At 42.9% G+C, this 23,419-nt stretch overlaps 1 protein-coding gene across 1 annotated transcript in view; it reads right to left on the bottom strand.

The window, feature by feature from the left end:
* Positions 1–23,419, bottom strand: part of NALF1 (NALCN channel auxiliary factor 1) — a 774,626-nt gene that overhangs the window by 36,153 nt on the left and 715,054 nt on the right. Inside the window, exon 2 of the mRNA XM_075562620.1 lies at positions 19,121–19,292. Within this exon, the coding sequence (XP_075418735.1) occupies positions 19,121–19,292 (172 nt within the window). The remainder of the gene's footprint in view (positions 1–19,120; positions 19,293–23,419) is intronic.

The raw sequence follows: 23,419 nt of genomic DNA, 5'->3' as shown, positions 1-23,419 counted from the left end.
AGTAGGCCTCTTTTCAATTAGGGAGAAAGTATTTCTAACTGGATGCACTGTTTTTTGTTTTCTTTTGTTTTAAGAGTTGGGAGAGAGAAGGGGAAGCAAAGTTGTGATTTTCATTGACATGCTTTCCCTCAAAACCAAGGTCAACCTTAAGATGACACTAGTCTGCCTCGGAACCACAGCTCCGATCTTTCGAACCAAATACGTGAAAGCAGTTTAGGGACCTGGTAAGAAGACCAGTCTCAACAGTTATGTCAATATTAGATTTAACAGCAATACCACACAAAAATTCCCACACCAAGAACTACTATGACCTTTTCAGAGTTAAATCGAATCACTTAGTATTAGGAGTAGCAACATTTGAAGCAGAGAATTCAAACCAACGTGAAGCAGTTTTTGTGGTTGGTAACATCATTGCTAAGCAGGAGGGTGAGGGGTGGTTCAGGGTGGGGTGTAAGCGAATAACACTCATTAGAATGCACACACCAATGGAAAACAAAGTTATCTCCTAACCACACTTAATTTCCTCTGAATGGTTGAAAAGAATCACTTAGTGCAGACTCTGGCCTGGCAGATGCCAAAAGGCAACTTATTAGAAACGTATTCCCTTAGTTACAATACAATGCGCAGGGCAGAATGATGAGGCTTTTCAGCAGTGGTACTGTGGATTCTCTCACTGGCTTGTTTCCCAATCATAGCCTCGAGGATCATTAGTTTTCCTCCCTATTCTTAGAGACACACTTCTCTAAATTTAGTTTTAAGCAACTGACAATGGCTACTAATTGGTGGAAACAACGAGTTTAACTGTTGTGATACAGATGAAATACCAGGGAATTCTTTGTAGGAAAATCCCCGCATTTGACCATCTCAACTTTGATTTGGGAAATCGTGAATGCACGTTTTTGTAAATAATAAGAAAAGCAACAACGCTTTGAATAGCTTAGCTATATACTGTTTTTCTAATATTTCTTTTTGAAAAATATCTCCAGAAGAGTAGAAGCACCTATTGAACTCACCTATTGAACTAAGGCAGTGGTTCTCAACCTTCCTAATGACCCAACCCTTTAATACAGTTCCTCACGTTGTGGTGACTCCCAACCATAAAATTATTTTTGTTGTTACTTTACAACTGTCATTTTGCTACTGTTATGAATTGGTTGACCCCTGTGAATGGGTCATTCCATCCCCAAAGGGGTTGCGACCCACAGGTTGAGAACTAAGGGAACATACAAAAAATAAAAGTGAGTGTTTAAAGCATATATGCCTTTTAGAAAGAAATGTATTATATGAACTAAAATTAGGCTCCTAGGTGCCCCACCTAATTGACACGTGCAAAGTTTAATACAACCATCATTCTACTCCATGTCAGCAACACAGCGTCTCTTACAAATCTTTGTTGGTTAGAAGCAAAGATCCAGGAAAGGAAAATATACCTGGATGATGATAAAAAAATACTCAAGTATTAATTAAATGAAGATTAATTAATTAAGTATTAATTTAATTAAGTATTAATTAAATGAAGATTAGATGTTAAGAAGCAATATGAAAGAGAAAGAACAAATGTGCTGGAAGTGAAGAGGATTTAAAGCATGCACCGGTGGTGGTCAAAGCCTCCAGTCTGCAGTATAGCCTACACCGCACTGTAAAGCAAACAAGAATGCTCGCTACTGGACCCATAAGGGATACCACTAACAATGGAGAAGAGATTGAAGGAATCCATGATTTCTTCATTGTATATGGATCTATAATCCACACTCATGGCGGGGGGTGGGGGGGACTCAAGAGATCGATACGGGCAGGAAATCTGCTACAAAAGACAGCATTCAAATGCTGAAAAGTAAAATTGGTACTTCCAGGAATTAAAGGCTACTTGACCCAAGCCAAGGTATTTTCTTTTTAAAAAAATCATTTTATTGGGGCTCCTACAGTTCTTATCGCAATGCATCCATTGTGTCCAGCACATGTGCACATTTGTTGCCATCATCATTCTCCAAACAGTTGCCTTCTACTTGAGCCTTAATATCGGCTCCTCCTTTTTGCCCCTCCTTCCCTACTCCCCCCTCCTTCATGAACCCTTCATCATTTATAAATTATTATTATTTTGTCATATTTACGCTGTCCAACGTCTCCCCCTGCCCTCTCTTCTGCTGTCCACCCCCCAGGGAGGAGGCTATATGTAAATTCTTGTAATTGGTTCCCCCTTTCCGCCCCACCCTCCCTCCCAGTATCACCACTCTCACCACTGGTCCTGAAGGGACCATCTGTCCTGGATTCCCTGTGTTTCCAGTTGCTATCTGTACCAATGTACATCCTCTCATCTAACCAGATTTTTAAGGTAGAATTGGGATCATGATAATGGGGAGAGGAAGCATTTAAAAACTAGAGGAAAGTTATTTGGTTCATCGTTGCTACCCTGCACTCTGACTGGCTCATCTCCTCCCCACAATCCTTCAGTATGGGGTGGGGGGTGGTATCCAGTTGCCTATGGATGGACTTGTATGCAAGTAAGGAAGGCTGGAGAAGAATTGCTGTCTTTTCACTATGATGTTGATGAGGGCTATTGAGGAGTACTATGAACTGCCAGAAGAATTTGTGTCAGAAGAAGTACAACTGGAATGTTGAGACTTTGTCTGATATACAACTGATTCTTGGACAACAGTTGGTAAACTAAAGGGCTGGTGAAAAAGAGGAATAATCTCAAAGGCCCAGGACCGTGCAGTATTTCTTTCTGTTGCATATAGGCTGGTTATGAGTCATTGTCAAACGAATAGCCCCTGAGCAAGAACAGCAATGTGTACATGGAAGTTTCAGAGTAGTGTTAGTTAATGTGCTTGGAGATGAAGGGTAGTGAAATCCTATAGCACATAGTCTATTCTGACACACATGGGTTTCCTGTGGGTTGGACTCAAATCAACTGCAGCCAGTTTGTGCATGTGTAGAGCTTCACATTTAAAGAACTGTGAAAAAATAATAATAGGCAATATTATACTTGTAAGGTGGGAAAAATAATTCTAAATCTGCATGTTCACAGGAAAGCGGCCCCAGTGGTGCTAAGGGTTGGGGGCTGGGCTGCTCAACAGAAGGTTTGGAGTTCAAACCTGACAGTGGCTCTGGAGGAAGAAGACGAGGCTGTCAGCTCCTATAAAGATGTCCAGTACAGAAATCCTATCAAGGGTCATTATGAGTTGGAATTCACTCGATGGTAGTGGAGCACACACCCACTTGAGCACAGAGGAGTACACAGAGTATTCCGTAACCAAGCAGTGCCATACTCTGCTGGTGAGAATCTATATTTTATATTAAATTTGTGTAGCATTGTTGCCATAAGTATCAAGCCTAAATTTTACTAGCCCTTTTACCTGCGAAGTTCAAGTCAATGAATTTGGTTTGAGGAAATAAATCAATATTTATTGTAGCTTTTTAAAGTTGAAAACAATAGAAATGACAGTGTTGCATAACATAAACTAAATTTACTTTATGCTCAGAAATTATACAATAATGAGTGTTTAAAATAACATGATGAAAATATATTTAATGATACTCATTATATACTGTTATTTTTCTCTGGATGAAGGAAGTATGGGTTTTTAGTATCAGTTTTTGCATATTTGCTTAACTCTTTTTAAATGAGTAAGAATACCTTTTCTGTTATAAATATAACAGCAAATGATAGTATACAGAAAATATACTATGTTAGTATAGGATATTAGAACCCAAAAGTTTCATTGTAAAAAACAAAACAAAACCCAAACTCACTGCCATCCAGTCAATGTTGACTCAGGGGCGCTCGGTGAGTTTCCGACACTGTCACTGTTTACAGAAATAGAAAGCACAATCTTTCTCCTATGGCCCTGCTGGTGGTTTAGAGCTGTGGACCATGCATCACAGTCCAATCCATGACCACTAGACCTCCAGGGCTCTTACATTGTCCAAGGGACTAATTTATTCCTTCATATCCAGAATAGCAGCAACACATAGAGGGAGGATGCTGTTTCAGATCAGTCTGGTTTGGTTTTCTCATTTATTGATCAGAAGATGCATGCAGAGAAATTTACTTGGGTTTTCTTTGCTTGAATGATGAAACAGACAACAGTGGGCAGCTGTTTGATCAGACAGCATCCACTACCCTTTTGGGGAGCAGCACCCAGATTTCAAGTCCTTTTCCAATTTAGTGTGCAAGTGGGTCCGACCCCATCTCACCATGGGACCAGGACCACCATGACTACCCAGATTCCATCCAACTTGCTACAGTGATTGTTCAAGTGCAGGAATAGAGTTTAAACCAAGACAATGATACTTAGACATAGAACTTTTGCTAAAAATATTAGGCATCAGGTGACCTCCTTAGGTAACAATTTTGAAACTGAAGGGTATCCTCTGGTGCGATAAATCATGGGAGAAAAGTCAAGTCAAGATATGAATAAAAAGAGACGTAAAACTAGAATGGGAGCTGGGATAGAGCAAATTTATCTATATCTGTCTCATCGTTGATGTGTCCGCACGCCTATCTTATGTCAGTCTCTCTTGCTCTCTCTATCTATCTTTCTTTCAATTTATCTTTCATCTATGTATTGATCTATCCACCCTGTGTGAGACAAGTGAATAATATGCCCTAAAGTTTCCCCTCTTGCTTTTCTGTTACATGAACAATGGATTGTCTTTTTTTGCTCACAGCATTTCTGGTTCGATTTCGTCACTTAAAACAGGTCTTATTAGCACATGTACTACGCAGAAACATCTTGACAATTTAAAAAGTTAAGGAATCTATCTTAAGCATTGGCCTAAATGTCTTACACACATTAAATACTCAAATTATTTGCCAATTCTACTAACCCCAGAAAGAACAGTTTGAAACCACCAGCTTGCTGCTCCAGGAGAGAATGAGGAGTCTTTCTACTTCTGTGAAGAGTCAGATCAGGGAAATCCATAGCAAAGGTTCTACTCTGTCCTACCGGTGGCTATGCATCAGAATGAACTTGATGGTGTGCGGTTTGTTTGTTTTTGCTTTCAGTCTTGAGTGATGCTGGCAGTAAGTGCAATCACAGTGGTCGTTAAATGCTTACTGGTGCTTCTTAAAAGAAAATAAATTCAGGGTTATTTCCTTGTTTTGGAAATAACCTACTTCAGTCTGGATAAAGTTAATTTGTCTGTACTTCCTTTTCACATCTGCCGTGTGATAAAAGTCTACATACATATTTCTTTGAGAAGTTATTTCTTTGAGAGATAATTAATCGGTCCTTTCTTCCTCTGCACTTTTGAAATATTTTGCACATGATGCTTTCAGTCTAGAAATCATCAGATGGGTTTAGTGTTTCAAGTGAACTTATATTTACTAGGTTGTGGATTACATCATTGATCAAGTTTGGATTATGAGCATCTAGCATAATGACATGCCTGTCATAGGTATAGTAGGCACGATAATGATACTTCAAAAGGTGGCCATATCCTAATCCTGGGATTTGTGAATACATTACTTTATATGACCAAAAATTAAGGGTGCTATTTGGCTGATCTTAACATGAGGTGATTCTCCCAGAGGTCCCTTGGAGGTAGATTTGATGGTTTGCTTCAGAGAGGCCATAGTTTTGAAAGCCCTTTGGAGTAGTTCTGCTCTCTGCACACATTGCATTGGGTCATCATGGATAGACACCACTGGATGGCAACTGACAACGTCAATAACAATCCTTCATTAGCCGGGCAGGATCATCCCAATCTCATGAACTCTCAAAACCTGACGAAGGAGGCAAGAGCTTGGGCCAAGGTCTGTGACTTCAGAAGGACTTGCTCCACCACGGCTAACTTTAAAAATGGGTAAAGGAGGCCAAAGGTCACAGGTGGCCAATCAAATCAAAGATCGGCTTTCAGTTTACAACCAGAGAGAAAATTGGGAGCCCAGTCCCCCAACATCAGGGAACTGAAACCGTCAACAATCAAAAGATCAGAAAGCCGGTCTCCCCTGGAGCCCCTGCAGAAGCACAGAAGAATTGGCAGACATGTTGACGTTAGCTTTGTGATGCTACATTGTCCCTACAGACTTGTGGGAAAGTAACATTTTGTTATTCTTGAGTTAATTTAGTGTGATTAGTTAAGGCAGTGACCGGAAACATATACAAGGAGTCTTTAGCAAATGTTTATGGAATGAGGTAAAATGCAGAAGGATATCTTTTGGACAATGTGCTTAGAACATACTAATCAGTGTCTTGTATATTCTAAGGAAACTAAACAGCCCTACTTGTATCAAATGGTTTCTGACTCATGTCAGCCCTGTGGAAGGTCGCTGACAGCTTAATTTTTTATAAGATGGAGTACCCTATCTCTCTTCGCAGGAGCAACTGGTGGATTTCAGCCATCAATCTTGTTGTTACCAACCAGCGCTTATCCCGCAGTGCCAACAGAGTCCTGTCTGTTCTGTCTGTTATGAAAGAAATACACACACACACACGCGCACACACACACACTCACACACATTTGAAGGAGCCTCGGCGGCACAGGAAGCTTAGCCTTGGGCTGGTAACTGGGTGCTGGATGGTGCAAACCCATCCGTCAGCTGGTGGGAGACAGACGAGACTGCCTGCTCTCTTAAGACGACAGTCTCAGAAACCAACAGGACAGTTCTACTCTGTCCTAGAGGATCACCCTGAGTCAGAGTTTTGTCGGTGGCAATGGATTTTATCTTTTATATGCATTAACCACACTGAAAAATAATGTTTTTCCCCTCCTAGGCATGTATTTTATAATAAATGTAAGGAAATAATTTATAGCCATTCAAACTTGAGTGTAGACTTGTGCCTAGAAAGTCCCAAGTAAGAGAAAGTGAGTTTGTGTAAGACCTCACAATTCTGCTTACGCCAAGCAATCTGTGGAGGCCAGCAGGAAAGCCACCAGTGGGAGGTGGATAAATAACACAGGCTCCTTTTCTTCTAAAAGATCCTGGATTTGTAGACTCATTTCCTTCATTTTGTGTTCACATTTGCTTCTTTTGTATGTGTGTGCTGGTTTGTGGATGGTTCTTGATGATTGGGGGAGGGTTATTTGTACTAATGACACTTTGTAATTGACAGGTGCGGGTGCACCCTCGAGTGTGGAAATACGTCATTCTTTAGGCAAACACTGAAAGGAGCTGCAGTGGAGTAATGGCTAAGAGCTCCTCTGCTCACCAAATGTTTGGACCACAAGGTGTTCTGAGAAGCAAAAGACTCCGTAACTGGCCCCCCTAACGGTGACAGCCAGGAAATCTAAGGGTCAATTCTACATTGTCATATAGAGTCACTGTGAGACAGATGAATTTATTGGCATAGAATCGAAACAACAGTTAAAGAATGAGATTTAGAGATTGAAGGCTGTCCAGAGAGTAAAACTACTGTGTAAGACAATACTAGTCTCTCTTTCGGCCCCAAGCCATAGGGGTGGCATGTAAAATTAGACTAACAAATAGTAGCATGATAGGGAAAAAGAAGCACATTCTCAAATAGAAGGCAATCTACCTCGCGGCTGCTTAGTAGGTCAGATTTTAGAAGTAAAAATTCATAGTTTGCATATTCCTGACACAGGCTTTTTCAGATTGGGATCTAAGACACTGTAATTATTAAAGTAGGCAAAGTGGGCACGGCTTGCACAACAGCATAGCGAACTTATTGTGGTTCTAAATTTCCTCACAAGGAGATATAGGTAATTTTCAGAAATACTTTTATTTTATAATAAAAGTGATCTATAATGTTAATACCCTTTCATCTTCGTTATTACATTCTCCACATTAAGATTATCCTCTAAATCTTCTCAGCTGCGCCCGCTCATCATTTTTATAATTCCTTCTTCTTATTTCCTGTCCTCTCATCCTCTAAAACATATGAAGTACGCAAAATTTCATTTTCATACAAGACTTAGACATTATTCTACTCTTGTGCTTGTTTTATTCCAAAATTGCTAGATATTGTTCAGGTTTGGGAATGCATTTAAATGGTAATTCCCATAAGGTTATACATTTCATCACTTTCTAGGCTTTAAACATTTTTAAATCCAAGCCTTTCACGTTGTGCTGAGCCCAGTGGCAATGATCTGCATCCAGTTCCATACTGAGTCCCATATTGCATGCGGCAGGAGGAGTATCTCTGAAATACAAGAGTGCTGTTCTTATTTTATACTATGAATGGAGAACATTTTGTTTAAAGTGTATGTCACTCGTGGTTATTTGCCTGGCAGGACTTACTACCACTTTCAGATAAAGGCTGGGAAGTAGAGGGCCCCTGTTGACCTGGCTGGGCATCGTTCCTCTTACCCTGCCTTTCTTAACTTACTGTTCTTTCCTTGGAGACCCTTTGCTGTTCAAAAGAACAACTCCACAAATTCCTCATCTTCCTTCCTGCTTCCCTCCTTCCTCCCCTCCCTCTCTCCTTTCTTTCCTTCTTTCTTGTTAATGCTATTTGCATAGCACAAACATACTGGGCATAAAACCCTGTATCTTTGTTCAGACACAACAAGAGTAGCACATAAAATCAAAGTAGAAATGATAGAATGAGAGAACATACTCGGCACCAAATAGATATATTCTGCAATGATAAATGGATATATCACACACAAGAAAGACCCTACTTAATCCAACTCATCATAAAATGGAAAGGAGATAGGCAAGCACGTGGTTCAACTGCAACTCAGTGGGTGGTACAAAAGAGGGAGCACTAGAGGTGACCATGCTGGCACACTTCTAACTTTTCTTTCCAAGGGGCTAAGGGGTGAAGAGATGCAAAAGGAACTGACTGTCTGACAAGCATTTGGACCACTGGATCCCAAAGAGGGGGATGATCGTAAATGAAGCTGGAGGAGTCAACCATGGTTAGATCAAGCCCTGCTAAGGAGCTGAAACACTCCTGTAGGGAAACTAGGGCAGTAGGGGATTGGGGTGATCAGAATCCAGAATAGATAGAAAAGCAAAATCTTCCTAATTGCACAGATGCTTTGATTTATGAGTGGTACACCCATGTGCTGGTATCCTACTGACACAGACGAACTCACATGCGTAGAAAATGATGTAGCAATAAAAATATTTCTTGTTGGACTTCATTGAATAGCAGAGGATTGTAGATAGCCTTAATGATCGTCTTTAAAGACTGATGAAATATACTATGATAAATCTATAACTGGTCAACACAGTTTTCACTCTTTGAATTTAAAAAATATTGTACCATGTTTGTCTAATATCAACTGACCAGGAACTTTGCTGTGGTCATGTAACATAGCGAATCATGTATGTGGTGTCTAATCGTGGCCGAGTCTTTGAAGGTCTACTTATAGAGCTCTAAGAGGTCAAGGAGCAGTGGTGAGTCTGAACGGAGGTAGTTAAGATGCAGGTTCTCAGTGACAGTGGCTCCTCACCGACTGCAAGACATTACCTACATGACGAGATGAGAGGTGCCTAGTGAACATGATTTGGGTTTTAGAACCATATCTTGAAAATTGGGCTTTTTAAAAAAAATCATTTTATTAGGGGCTCATACAACTCCTATCAAAATCCATACATACATCAATTGTGTAAAGCACATTTGTACATTCGTTGCCCGCATCATTCTCAAAGCATTTGCTCTCCACCTAAGCCCCTGGCATCAGGTCTTCATTTTCCCCCTGCCTCCCGACTTCCCTTCTATCATGAACCCTTGATAATTTATAAATTACTATTTTGTCATATCTTGCTCTATCCTATGTCTCCCTTCACCCACTTTTCTGTTGTATGCCCCCCAGAAAATTTGGCTTCTAAAGCCAATATTTTCTATAGAAATTTTGACCTTATGTGTACATATGACATGCACATTAAAATGATCAGAAGTAGTGGTCCTTGTCTCTTTTCTATTATGAAAAGGATGAAACTTTTTAAAACTACCAATCGAACAAGAACTTACGGAATAAGAAGGAGACCCGAGTCTGCCTTGGACTTTTCTAGCTACCTTCACAAGGAGAGACTATCTGCCACCAGAACCGGTTTTGACCTCCGGTCACAAAGAACGGTCAAGCATTAAAGACATATTACTGAAGGTGGCAAGAAAGCCTACACTCACGAGTAAGGGTGTGGGTGCTGATACCTGTATTTTCACTGTCCTGGAACAGAGGTGGATGATGCTTTTACATTATGAACTAGAAAAAGAAGAAAAAGGCAATATGCTATACTTGGAAGTGAAAGATCAGTAAGTCAATAATGGCAATAAAATGGTCTTAAGGCTGACATTGTGTATTAATTAAACAAGAGTTAGATTCGTTCATTTTCCTCCTGGGAATTGATGCACTTGCTTCCTTTCCTAGAGTGGACACACTCCATTTTTGGAATTGACTTCAAAGCCAAATTTGAAGCCATGCCAAAACAAACAAACAAAACAGCAATCAAAGTTTCCAGTGTGAACTGCCTGCAAGCTTCAACAATAAGATACTTGAATAGTATGCATGTATATAAATTATATTCATATCAATATAGCTATAAATATACATATGCATGCGTTAGATACACTAATCATATATAAAAGAATTAATCATATACATGTCTGTGTGTGTATGCCCACATACACACTTGGATACTAGCCCCAAAACTCAAAGAGAAAACTGAACCATGTGACAATTGTTTACAAAGGAAAGGTTTTAAATAGTTTTAAATAATGGCTTCCTGATGGATATAAAAACTTGAGCCTCTGAATTTTGCTAATCCGAGGAGAAACACATGTTGAAGATATATTCTGATATTCTTTTGGTAAACACTAGGCATTATGATTATTTAATGAATTCTATCTTAGGACATTGATACTCCCATATACCTTATTTAAACCCCAAAGATTGAAAAGCCAGAGTTTCACAATTGAGAATAATTGGCTCATTTAAAAAATTTTTAAATGTACCTAATACCTTCTTTCACCAGGAGACACTAACCAACATTTATGTGTCTCAGTTATAAGATACAGATAAAAGTAATTGAAAGTGACTGAGCCTCGAGTAGAGTGCTGGGAATGCAAACATTCTTTGAAATCTTCCCTCTCTGTCTGTGCGCTCGCATCTCTGGGTATATGTGAGCATAAAATCCAATAAACTTGCTGGCCAATTGATCTGAAAATGATCGTCATCTAAGCATATCGTTTTCCGGAGATACTTGCACAGACTCTGGACATGACAACAGCCGGACAAGCTCTCCTTTCTGCATGTAAGCAGAAAAATGGTCTCTCTTGCAAAATACATGCAATTTTTCTTTTTAGTGTGAGCTATGCTGTTTCACAAGAAGGACATGTTTGTTGAACTGTGTAAAATTGCACAGGACAGATTGCGAGCTGAGCCCCCCCATCTTCTGCCTTATCCACGGGCGAGCCTTCCCTCGCTCTGTTACTACTAGAGAATGACATGCTTGCCTACAGATGACATCCTGGACGGTCTGACTGCCAGGAGAAACATGTAGCCATTGAAACATGAAACCAATAGCCAGGAAATATGGATCTATTCCTCCTTCTGAAATAAGCAATTCCTTTCGGAGGTGGGAAGGTAGGCATGACTGCTTAGGGCTGTGTAACCAAAGAAATGGGAAAACTCACACTGCCTTCCAGGTGAGTCCATCTCAGAGCCAGCGACTCTGGAGGATAGAGGCAGGTCCTCGGGGTTCTGCACTGCCGATCTGTCTGGGAGCAGAAAGCCCCATCTTTCTCATGCGGAGCAGCTGGTGGTTCTAATTCCGATTTACTCTAAAATTGCCTGAATCTGTAACCATTGAAGATAATCTTCAATTTTCAAAACGACGCCTTGTCTGGCATCACTATGAAGATGGGACGCATGCTTCCAACTGAACCAAACTTACAGTGCTTGAGTCGCTGCTGACTCCAAGTGATCCCATAGGACAGGGTAGGCTGGCCCTTGTGCATTTCCAAGACCGTTACTCTTTCTGAAAATAGAAATGACATCTTTCTTCCCCTGCACATTTAGTGAATTCAAATGATGGATCGTGACGTTTGCAGTCCCATATCTAATGCCCTACAGCCCCGGGGATTCACGTTTAGCAAAGATATTTTAAATGCAGACAAAGTAGGCACATGACTTTAATAAGTAGATTTTCACTTGCTGTGGAACATTCATCTTGGCCCAGTTATCCTTGAAAAATTGAAATTCCAGAATTAACTTCTTCCTCCTATGACCGAATGCCTTGCTTGCCCAAACTATAAACAAAACAAACAAACAAAAACCTGACTGTCGTGGAGTAGATTGCAACTCATAACAACCTTAGACGTGGAGAACAGATTAGAACTGTCCCCATGGTTCCACAAGCCGTAACTCTTTACTGGAGGGGAAAGCCTTGTGGTGAGCAGTCTCGCACATCATGCACACCGCTACCAGAGTGCCGCCTTTCCTGCAACCCGACTGTAAATATTTCTGCGTTTCAGCGTTCATAAACAGTTGTGTGGTTCTGGAGGGGCTGTATAATGATTAGGGTTCCATGACTGGCCTTGCCCTCGGGATGATCGCTGGACGTTTGCATCCAGTCTCCACGTGACCACGGACTAAGTCAGCTGTCCAGGTGCCTGGCATCCCCCGCCCCTCCCCTCTTTATGGGTAGCCTTCTAAAGTGCTGACTTCGGTAAAGGGTGCTATCCATTCCAGCTATTTCAGAGTGCCCTGGCCATGTTTGCCAAAAGCACACCCGTGTCCCGACACGGGAAGGTTAATAGGCAGTTGTGGGCTGATGGCAGTGAAAGTCTTCCAAGGGGGCACCAGAGGACAGCTAACAGGTTTTCTACGCAGCCTACCTGCAGCGCACCCTTTCAAGACGACAGGGCACTAAATCCACATAGACTCAGCTGCATAGAGCCCCCTGGTGTTGCTAACTTTGATCTAGGTTGGATTGTTGTTGGGACTGACTCCATTTCTGTCCATGAGAAGCTCAGACATATTGTTGCTCAGTATTTATCTCCCATGCTCTCGGACCATCTTATCTCTTTCATTTCTCCTCTTAAATCAGGCAAAGCATGGAAACGAAATGCAGAAAGGTCCGTGTAAGGTTAGACGTTCCCGAAAGTGTGTCCAAGTCAGCAACATAGAGATGAGTTTACCCACAAGCTCTTCCCTGGTGTCTGGCAAAGGGTGGTTTCCGGTGGACTAAGTCAGATGCCTTCCTTCCCTCAGGTCATCCCACTGAACTAAGCCCAGGATGAAAGCTGCAGTCACTTCGGAAGCCCTCACACTTGAGCTGTGTGTGAGCATGGGCAGACGGGCCAGACACATGGCCTATTTAACCGGGCACTCGGCTCTCAATGAGCCCGGGGACAATGAATTCAGGGCGGCTAAACACTGTCATCTCATTTTTATATAAGAAGGAAAATGAAGCATTGCAGTAGGCATGACTTTCCAAAATTCAGAGCCAAGAGAAGAATGCAGATCCCTTCATTTGTACCCCCAGGCATTGTGCTCCGAAGGCAAGCTTGAGTTTTGTGAATGGCTGTCAGGAAAAACTGTCTTTATGTATTCATGATCTGAATTCACCAGCAAGGATGTGATTTTCACTACATCTCGGAAACTAGAGTATAGTGATGTAAGGTGGGACCTCAAACATGAAGTTACTATAATATTTAATTTACATTTCTTTTTATTTCTTTTCATATTTTTACCATTTTTTTATGACCACCGGCCACTCCGCAGGAGAAAGACAAGGCTTTCTACTCCCATAAAGAGTGGCAGGCTCAGAAAGCCCCCAGAGCAGCCCCACCCTGTCCTGCAGGGTGGCTGTGGGTCAGAGCTGTAGCCAGGTCCACCAGTGGATGTTGTTGGTTTTAGGCTGTCCTGGCTCCTTTCTCTCCCTCTCTGCCTGCACTTTCACCATGTCGGTTAGGATTCTGACACACTCAAGCATTGTCAATCAATATTAAAGAAGGCTATGAATACGTGGGCACCTAGCATTCTTTCTGATAATTTAAAGAGTTATTTTTATATTATGAAAGAGATGGACACGTGAAGAAAATAGGGATATCGAAACGCTTACAAATGCACACATTAAAATATACGGAAAGTGGAGGTGTTTTTTCTTTTAAAGTAAAGGTCCTCTTCATTTTAGAAAATCTTTTTAAACATCCTTTTCAACTAACTAGTACTCTCTAAGCAAAAATCTTGAAAGTGTTCCTGCTTTCACAGCTGAGAACTCTCACACACGACTTAGGAGACGCCAGCTACCGGTATTTCCATGGTGAGGAACAGCGGTGAGGGGCTTGTCGGCTGGTGTTTCCTCCTGTTGTGCACTGGGTCACTAGGAGCCACAGCTGCCTCGATGGCACCTCACAACAACGACAGCACACAGGTCTTTGAGCTCCTTGCTAAGCTGATCCATGTTCATATCAAAGTTCTCACTGTTGAACCCTCTGGGAAAGATGTAAAAGTTGAACCATGCAGAGGGTCCCCCGCGCTCTACTGGGCCCTCCAGGTTTGCTGTGTGTCAGGACACTGGGTGTGTTCTGGTCTGCTCTGGCTCGGTTGGCTGACTGCTGGCAGTGCTCCTGGGTCCCCTTGGACGAGTGTGTCATAGCCCAGCACCGCCACGAGAGGGCTCACAGCCTCAGTGCACATCAGGCCTGTCAAGGTAACTCAGGCAGCAACCCACAGTGTTTTCTCAAGCGGCAGAAACATAACCTTATTCCTGTCGCAGCCAAAAAAAAAATGGAAGGCGGAATTTACATATCATTCTCAAAATATGTTTTATTTCTGTTGTCAGTGGCCCTCGGGCGGACCAACTTTTACTTCCTTTTCCCACTGATAATTTCTCTCGGAAAAATATAGCATCCAATCTAGGCGATTTTATCTATGAAGCAAATGGTGATTTTCATAATATTTGTTACTCTCGCACCACAGACCATGATACCCTGCTCTTCCTGTTTCTTTCACTTGGGTTCCTTGCAGGCAATCCAGGATTTCCCTAAGGGATTCCCTGAAAAGGAGAGGGACCTCCCATAATAATCACAGTGATGGGCTAACATTGAGGGGTTCAAGGACAAAGTTTCCCTCCCTTCTGTGAAAAGGGCTGACCACACACACACGATATAACCCCACCTGCTAACAGCACTGCTTGGGTAACTTTTGCCTCCAGATGCCTAATATTAAATAACAGGTTTCACCTTGACTTTCTGATGAATTCTTCAAATGCTTGTCCAAGGACATGCCAGAACTGTTCTTTCACGGAGAATCCAGAGACGTCTCAGGTAAGGAACGTGCCCTGCCCCTGTCTCTAGTAACAGCAGAGAGCAGAATGAGCCATAGAAGGACACAGCCTTCCTGCCATCTGCGTGTGCAGCCAGAGAACATTTGGTCATGACCTGCTGTACTGTCTTTAATCAAAGACATTGTGTAGCAGTGGATATGCATTTTCAGATTTCACTTTTGGCTTTGACTCTTGTCTGACTGGCTGGCATGAAAAATGGCAGATGATCAGAAAACATGAATTGTAAACCTTCTAATCCAGGACATGCATAAGTCATGTTTGCATCCTATGGAAGTGATGCACTGATCGCTGAGTTGCAAAATTGGTACCATGATTATATATGACACTTGATTATATAGAGCAGTGGTGTTCAACCTGTGGGTGGCGACCCCTTTGGGGGTCAAACGACCCTTTCACAGGGGTTTCCCGATTCATAACAGTAGCAAAATTACAGTTATGAAGTAGCAACAAAAATAATGTTATGGTTGGGGGGCTGGAGGTCACCACAACATGAGGAACTGTATTAAACGGTCTCAGCATTAGGAAGGTTGAGAACCATTGATTTAGAGGGATTTCCCCTCCACCACAACCACCACTCTGTTCTGAACCTACCAAATGCTCACCAATTCAGCGGACCAACATTCACTCTTTGGCAGATTATAGGAAGCCTAAGTACCACTCTATGCCTAAGAAAAGTTATGGGAGGAAGAACCTGGGTCCTATAACATTCTCTCTCCCAGGAGAGTCTTCACCGCAGCGCTGGTTTGTCACTAGAGAGAAGCACCTTGAACAGAACAGAGCCTCACTTGGCAGCAGCTGGCTCAGGATGCTTTGCAGTAATCTGCTTACTGAATACATTCAGAGGCTGACACAACAACTATGTAGATAATTCTCACTATCATTTTGGAGGAGCTCTCTCAACCCACTCCCCTCCCCACACTTTGACTCCCCCCCCCACCCTGAAAAAAAAGAGGAAAAAAAATGCAATGGAATCAATTCTGCCTCACAGTGATCCTACAGGACAGGGAAGAATTGCCCCTGTGGACAGCCAACACTGTAGCCCTTTGGGGGAATAGGAAGCCTTCTCTGGTGGTTTTGAACTGACCACCTGTAATTAGTAGGCCAACTGGCAGCCACTACATCAGCAGGGCTCCTTCGAGGGGCACTATAGAGGCTGAACATTGGATATATTTTCAGATGCCAGGGAAACCGCTATGCTGATCTTGAAGAAAGCTCCATCTAATAGGTAGCCATTTTTATGAGCCATAATAATGGAATAAAACCTTGACCGAATTGAAAACAAATCAATGACATTACTGAAAGCAAATTAGAACTAGCCTAGTCGGTTAATTTCTTTTAACAGGAGTGAGTTCAGTGATTGTCCATGTATCCGATTCCATGAATAAGCCATCGAAGAGATCTGATATCACGTGTGGTCACATAACATTGCTAGCACCTAAATTTATCTCTGCAACCAATGAGAAGAGTAGGAAAAAGGCATCGCTCTGGGTCTACTCTAGTTAGTCTGGTGTTTCTTGAGCACTGAGTCATTTCATTTGGAAAAACGCCTGGAATGGCTCGGGTGAAGCCCAAACTCATCTAAGAAGTCATCTGGATGTCTGGCCCCAGGCCTTTCTGGTTCCCCTCTAAGAGGCGCATTTCCCCAATGAAACGGCTTCACGTTTAGGAACACACGCTATGACTACCTGCGTTTTCCTGTTTGCTGGAAGCTGGCTGACTCAATCAGCAGCATGGGTTTAAGCAGAGGGGCACTGGGGTCTGCTCTCTATGCCAACACCTTCTAAACTGTGTCTCCAAATGGGGAAGGGGCAGGGGCCTCTGCTTGGAGCTCAATTCGAATGAAGACAGTGGTTTGCTCTGGACCCCTTTCCTTACTTGTAACTTCATAAGCATTATTTTACAAATAATAATTTATAAAAATAATAATTGAAAATGAAATAAAAATAAGATGGGCTCTTTCCCCATCCTATGCAGAAAGAGATTAAACCCCATCTCTGTGATTCTCATGGCCTTGCAAGACCAGTAAGGAAGAAGACATTGATGCAAACCTCTACTCCAGATTCACATACCTCCTGAAGGATCAGAAAATTCAGGGTGGATGTGGGGGTGAAGAAGAACTAGCTCCTCCGTCAACGGGGATGGGGTCTTTTCAACTCTGGAAATCTGACAAAAGCTTCTGACTTTTACAAGAAAAACAAAATAAAAATGATGTGCAGGTAAAGGCACAGGCAGTTTTAGACAAAGGTCTCCCACTTCATTCAAATCCTGGATGCCTCATTGACTCCAACGGACACCTCCTTTATTCAGAGCTCCAGGTAAAGGCCACGATCACTTAATAGCCTTTCGTGAATTTTGGCTAGAATTAAACGGAAAACATATTGGTGTCTTTCCTTCCTTCCTTCCTGGGCTCCCCTCTCTCTCTTTTCCTCCATCTCTATCCAGAAAAGAGGAGCAACCTCAAAAAAGAGCTGAGCATCCAATCATTTGTAGGAGCTGAAAATGATTGGGAAATCACTTTCCATCATGTGGCTCACGTGCATCTTTACAATGGCAACCGCTCATTGACAGCCCACTTGTTTTCTTATCTGGAATCCTGACAGCATAACTACACTGAGAGTATTGCCCTTACCCATGTCCTTTAGGGGACCTGGTGGCTGTGAAGTCATGACTTCACCATAGAAAGATCAGTAACGTCTACCTCCGTTACCTTTCAGTTGGATGGCACTCCTCAATATTTGGACAGCATAAGAAAGAATCAGTTCTAAGGGAGGGAGGGGAGGGAGGGGGGAAATTGAGTGGGGTGTTTTTTAATGGCTTATCATCTAGAGCTTGGAGTACATATCAGCAGGCAGGCAGTGAGGCATGTGTGGCTGATGGGTAGTTATGGCAATATGCAAGTTGAGGATAGTTGGACACATTTTCATATGGATCATTGAATTAAGTTTATTTTAGGGGGCTTCATGAAATATAATTTTAAAAAATAGGTCTTTAATATTTCTCGATTGGGGTTGTTCATACTATAATACTTGTACCAGTCTATAGTTTGTATGGATTTTTTTGGTATTATTTAAATCCATTCAATTTAAAAGCGAACCATGCAGCCATCCAAACCATCGTGATGTTAGAGGGTTGGACACGTTTTTGCGAAAGGATAACGTACAACAGTAGCCCTGATTCCTACACGCAGTTAGGGGAGAAGGAGCTTGTTCGTGTAGTCTGCTCCTCACGTTACGAAACAGACTGCTCTGGTCCTTTGCATCTTACTCTGTGTCTGAAACTGGACGTTCTTATACATATCCAGAAACTATGGGAAGATATTGGTCTTTTGCCCGGTCTGAATCATTTGCTCAAAGAAGTCAATAAACATGGTTAACTGGAAATAGAATCATTGTATGTCCCCTGTTCCTACGTAATGTTAATACACAGAAGCACGCGACTTGGGCACACATGCATGGATGCTGGTGATCATTTGTTTTTGAGATGGTGCGTCCTGGGATTCTCAGAAACCAAACCTGGCGATACGAGTGGGAAGGAGAAATACCACTTCCCTGGCCTCATCCCATCCTTTGTTCTGACGTGATGCGGAGGTCGTGCAGACAGACCGCCTGCCCTGCCTCCGCTCAAGTTGAAGTCAGTCGAACCATACTACTCTGCTGTCCTCAGAATTCTCCTTGTACAACGTGAGTTTGCGTGGGTGTCTCAGCTGATCTAGAGAGAATGGGCCATGGAATGGAAACGCCTCCACATCCACGTGGGAGCGCGCTCTGCTCATCTTACTGGAAGCTGGGGAACCTCCGGCTCTATCTTCCAGGTAAGGACCTGTGGGAGGAAAGCCCAAGGCAAACAAGCCACCCAGCCGCGAGCAGAACAGCACACGAGAGACCGGCTGCCGGCAGACGGCCCTGACTGTACCTGTGCAGATGAAACTGGAGAGTCCTCCGTAGATGACTTCGTCATTGTCGGGCAATATAAATGGACACCTTGTCTGAACCTCCAAACAGTATTGCTTGCAAGGAATGGTCTTTCTGCAGTTAAACTGCGTGACTTCAAAGTACTGGGAACAGAGCCAGGCTTTGTAGACAACCTGAAAGAAGAGAAGAGTCAAACATACGGAGGGATGGCACCAGTTCTCTGTCTGCTGGAAGGGCACGAGGGGCGGGAGGAGCTTGCCGGTTGCCCGTGCTCTGGGAGAACACGCGCATTTTGGAAAAGCCTTTGCACACCAAGCCGCAAGCGCCAACGCGGGAGCAGCGAAGGTCTTTGTAAATACGGACAAAGGCCTTATTTGTTTGAGCCCTTCCTTGAATCCAAGATAGATGTTGGCTTTTGCTTTGAGGTTTATTTGGGAAAGAATAATAATAATAGTGGATTGGGGCCGGACCTGCAGCAGTCCCCCCTGTCCCCCCTGTCCCCTCCACCACACACACACAAATCTGGTGATATGGAGAGTGATCGGCTGTACTGCAGTGGTTCTCAACCTGGCTAATACTGCCTGCCACCCTTTAAAACACTTCCTCGTGTTGTGGTGACCCCAACCATAAAATTATTCTTGTTGCTACTTCATAACTGTCATTTTGCTACTGCTATGAATCGGGCGTTCCCTGGGAAAGGATCTTTCGACTCCCAAAGGGGCCATGACCTACAGGTTGAGAACCGCTGCTGTAGTGATTTATGCAGCGTGCCATGCAAGGTCAGCTGGCTAGTCCCTCCAATTTCCTTTGCCTTGCTCAGACCTGCTATGCTTGCAGCGGACACTAGAGGGTGCTGACTCCTTTAGAAAGAAGACCCTGCAGAAAGCCAGGAAACTACCCACTAGTTAGTACTTGAACTTCAAGAGGCACAGAACAAGCAGAAATGGCCATTAATTTTAACGACTCACACCAAATGCATTAAAAATCGCATTTTCCAAAAGCCCAGGTACACCCAGCCTAGATGAGCGGCGATATTCTGAGTGGTAGTGAGGAGGAGGAGGAGGAGGAGGAAGAAGAGGAGCAGGAGTGAGATGCTCCTCAAAACAACCACATTGACCTTCAGAGGCCGTATGTCACAATACAATTATTGGTTACCTATTTACGGGTATTCCCGGCTTAACACAGATTGCAGGAATTCACGCTTAACATCTATTTCTTAGTAATATGTGGTCCAACCCAGCGTCCTCTTGTCTACTCCGACTCGAGGATTTCTGAGATTGTAAATCTTCATGGGCTCAGACAGCCTCATCTTTCTCCCACCGAGAGGCGGCCGAGTTCTAACTGCTGGTCTTGTGGTAACCATTCCAAAGCTTACCACAGCACCCCCACACAGGCCAGCACCACCAGGCCTCCAAAAGCTCATGGTGGAAGCTTATGTGCACTGCTCGCAGCCCCACAAGACAGAAAGGGAGCACACTTATAAAGAGCCTGACAATTATAATTAGTTTTAAAACTTGAAAAAAGTTATTAAACATATATCCGAACCTACATTCAATGGAGCAGTCAGAAAGGAATATTATGTAAGTCAAGGACTACCTGTATTTAATTTTTTAAACGTGAATGGACTATTGCATTAGTAAATGCACTATTTTTATGTCTATTTTGGGGCGATGGATAGAAAAATGAACTTTTATGATAAAACGCAGCACGCAGAATTCAGATAAAACAATGGCCAGAAAACATGTCTATCCAGTATGGTGTAATTGGCTGTCAGAGGGCAGGCTCTGATGGCATCACTGAGCTTCAGAATGACTTCCACCTACTTGACCCTGCTGCTTTCATCTATCTGATTCTAGGAATATTACGATTCACCTAAACCTCCCCCTCCCACTGTCCGCCAACCTTGATTACACTCCCTGTGGAAATGTGAGTGCGCTATAATTTCATGTCCAGTCAATCACCATCGAGTTGATGAGGACGCACGCGTGGCAGCCCATGTATGTCCGAGTCGACCTGTTGTCCATAGTGAGTTTTCAGAAAGTTTGAGGGGTGAGTTTTCAGAAAGTTGCCAGACCTTTCTTCCAAAGAATCTTTGGATGGGATCAAGCCTCCACCATTGCAGTTGGAGGCCACTTTTTGCATGGTATCAGGAGCATGTGCATAAACATCTGTTGTGGGTGTCTGGAGCTCTGGTCATGCTGTCAAGTAAGTGCTGGATGGCTTACCACAAGGTCACCTGTGCGCCTAGTATCAGCCAGGTGAGAGAGCAGAACAGCCCCACAGGGTGATGTGGGCTTCACAATGACTGGATCAGATCACCAGCTCTTTTCTGCAACAGAGTCTCTACTGGGTTTGAACTTCAGACCTCTCAGCTGTCCAGAATGAAACCACTGTGCCACTCAAAAGTACTCTCTACGTGGGATCGAGTCCAACTCATAGGGGTCAGGTTCGAACTGCCCTGTAAATTTCCAAGAGTGTAACTCTTTCCGGAGTAGAGAACCACATCTTTGTTCCACAGAACTACTGGTGGGGTTGAAATGGACACCTTGAGGTTAGCAGCCCCACTTAGGACCACTAACTTCACACGCGGAGGTCACAGCAATTGATACTAACAGCAAGGGTCATGCCTCGTGGTTATCACGTGCATACCATGCTCTAGGCCAGTCCCCATCTAATTCTCACCACACACTTAGACTCTAACAGCATTCCCACTCTGCTGCAATTACAAGTATTAGGACCACAGGCCTATGAGGGTTCCGAAGCCCGTGGTCTTTCAAAGCATCTACATTTACTCTGTAAACTTTTAAGAAGAATGGATCAGGAGGGAAGAGTTGCAATCAGAAGGGGGTTTCTGACTCACCTAAAATCATAACTGAATCGCAGGCCTCTGACTAGTCCAAGTTCATTTGGTAAGAGGACATTGGTCTTTATTGATGGTTAACTATTAGTCACACTAAAATGTCATTCTTTGATTAAACGCAACCAACTGGAGTGAGACAAGGTGACTGTGAAACCAGTTATAATTTTTAGGTAGTCAGTGTGGTTTTATTTTCTAAATTATTAAAAACAGAATCACCATATAGCTTCGTAAGGAAAATATGCATATACTTACGATCATGATACCTCCTTTGAGTGGACTAAACACCCTGAAAAACTTCCCTAGAAAAGCTAGGGGTTTAAATGTTCAAGTATGAGATGGAGCGAGAGTATATGGGCAGGTCTGTTTCAGAAGAAGGACAAAGAAATGTCCTCTAAGGGGAGAGTTTTCAAAACACCACTTCTATTAGTGCACTAGGGCAGTATCACACGATGGCACGGAGTTGTATACACTGATGGATGCAAATCCCCTTGTAAGAAATTGCCCACTCTGTATCTTTCTACGATTCTATGGAAGAGCGCTCCCTGTTTTCTCTTGGAAGGTACGCTTCCACGATTCCAGACAAATGCACCTGCTGTATGGGCTGGATTGTGTTCACCATTTCCATTCCCTAGTTCCTTTGGTGAAATTATTAAAATCAAATGGCTTCCCAAAGTCATCCACACCCTGGATCTGGTAGCTCTTAAGAAATGATCTCGGATGTATGGATTGTGATGAGTTGTATGAGTTCCCGATAACATTTTTTTTTAAAAGAAATGATGTCTCCTCAATGATGGACAATGGGCGGTCACATATCAAGGTTTCTCCTTTTTTTTTTTTGCTCTGGAAAATATTTCATTGGGAATATTTTTGCTACAATTGAAAACAATAATAATTATTACATTAATCACCGTGAGTGCAAGGAAGAAGAAACTATTCTGAAATGGATGGTGATGAGGATTGTACAACTCATCTTGATAGGATAGAAACATGGAATTGGATGAGGTTTCTTACACACATCCTCTTTCCACTCGGTTTCCTTGTGCCCAACGGATGAAAGATTCCCTTTGGATTCTAGTTTTCGAAAGCTGATTTCAGCTGTCTGTGATTCTCAGAGTTCCTGACTCAAACATTCCGGAGAGACCAAAGCAGTCCGAGAAACGCCACACGCTCCTGGGGAAGAGAGGGCTCACCATTGGCAGAGCCACCCACAGCATTCTGGAGCTTTCATGGGGCTGGACGGGCCTCCCAGGACAGATTCCTCCACAGCCTTGACTTCTGATGCTCCAACCCCAGTCTGCGGAATCCGCAACGAACAGACCTACCTTGAGTCATAAGCATTTCCTAAACTGGTCATTCTAGGGATGACGTACGTCAGAAGCAATGAGGGAAAACCCCCACTCAGGATGCGAACTCACTACCAGCAAGTGGGCTCTCCCTCAC

The sequence above is a fragment of the Tenrec ecaudatus genome, chromosome 11 (genome assembly GCF_050624435.1).
Source record: "Tenrec ecaudatus isolate mTenEca1 chromosome 11, mTenEca1.hap1, whole genome shotgun sequence".
In the NCBI taxonomy this organism is placed as follows: Eukaryota; Metazoa; Chordata; class Mammalia; order Afrosoricida; family Tenrecidae; genus Tenrec; species Tenrec ecaudatus.
This window is presented reverse-complemented; position numbering and strand designations above follow the sequence as displayed.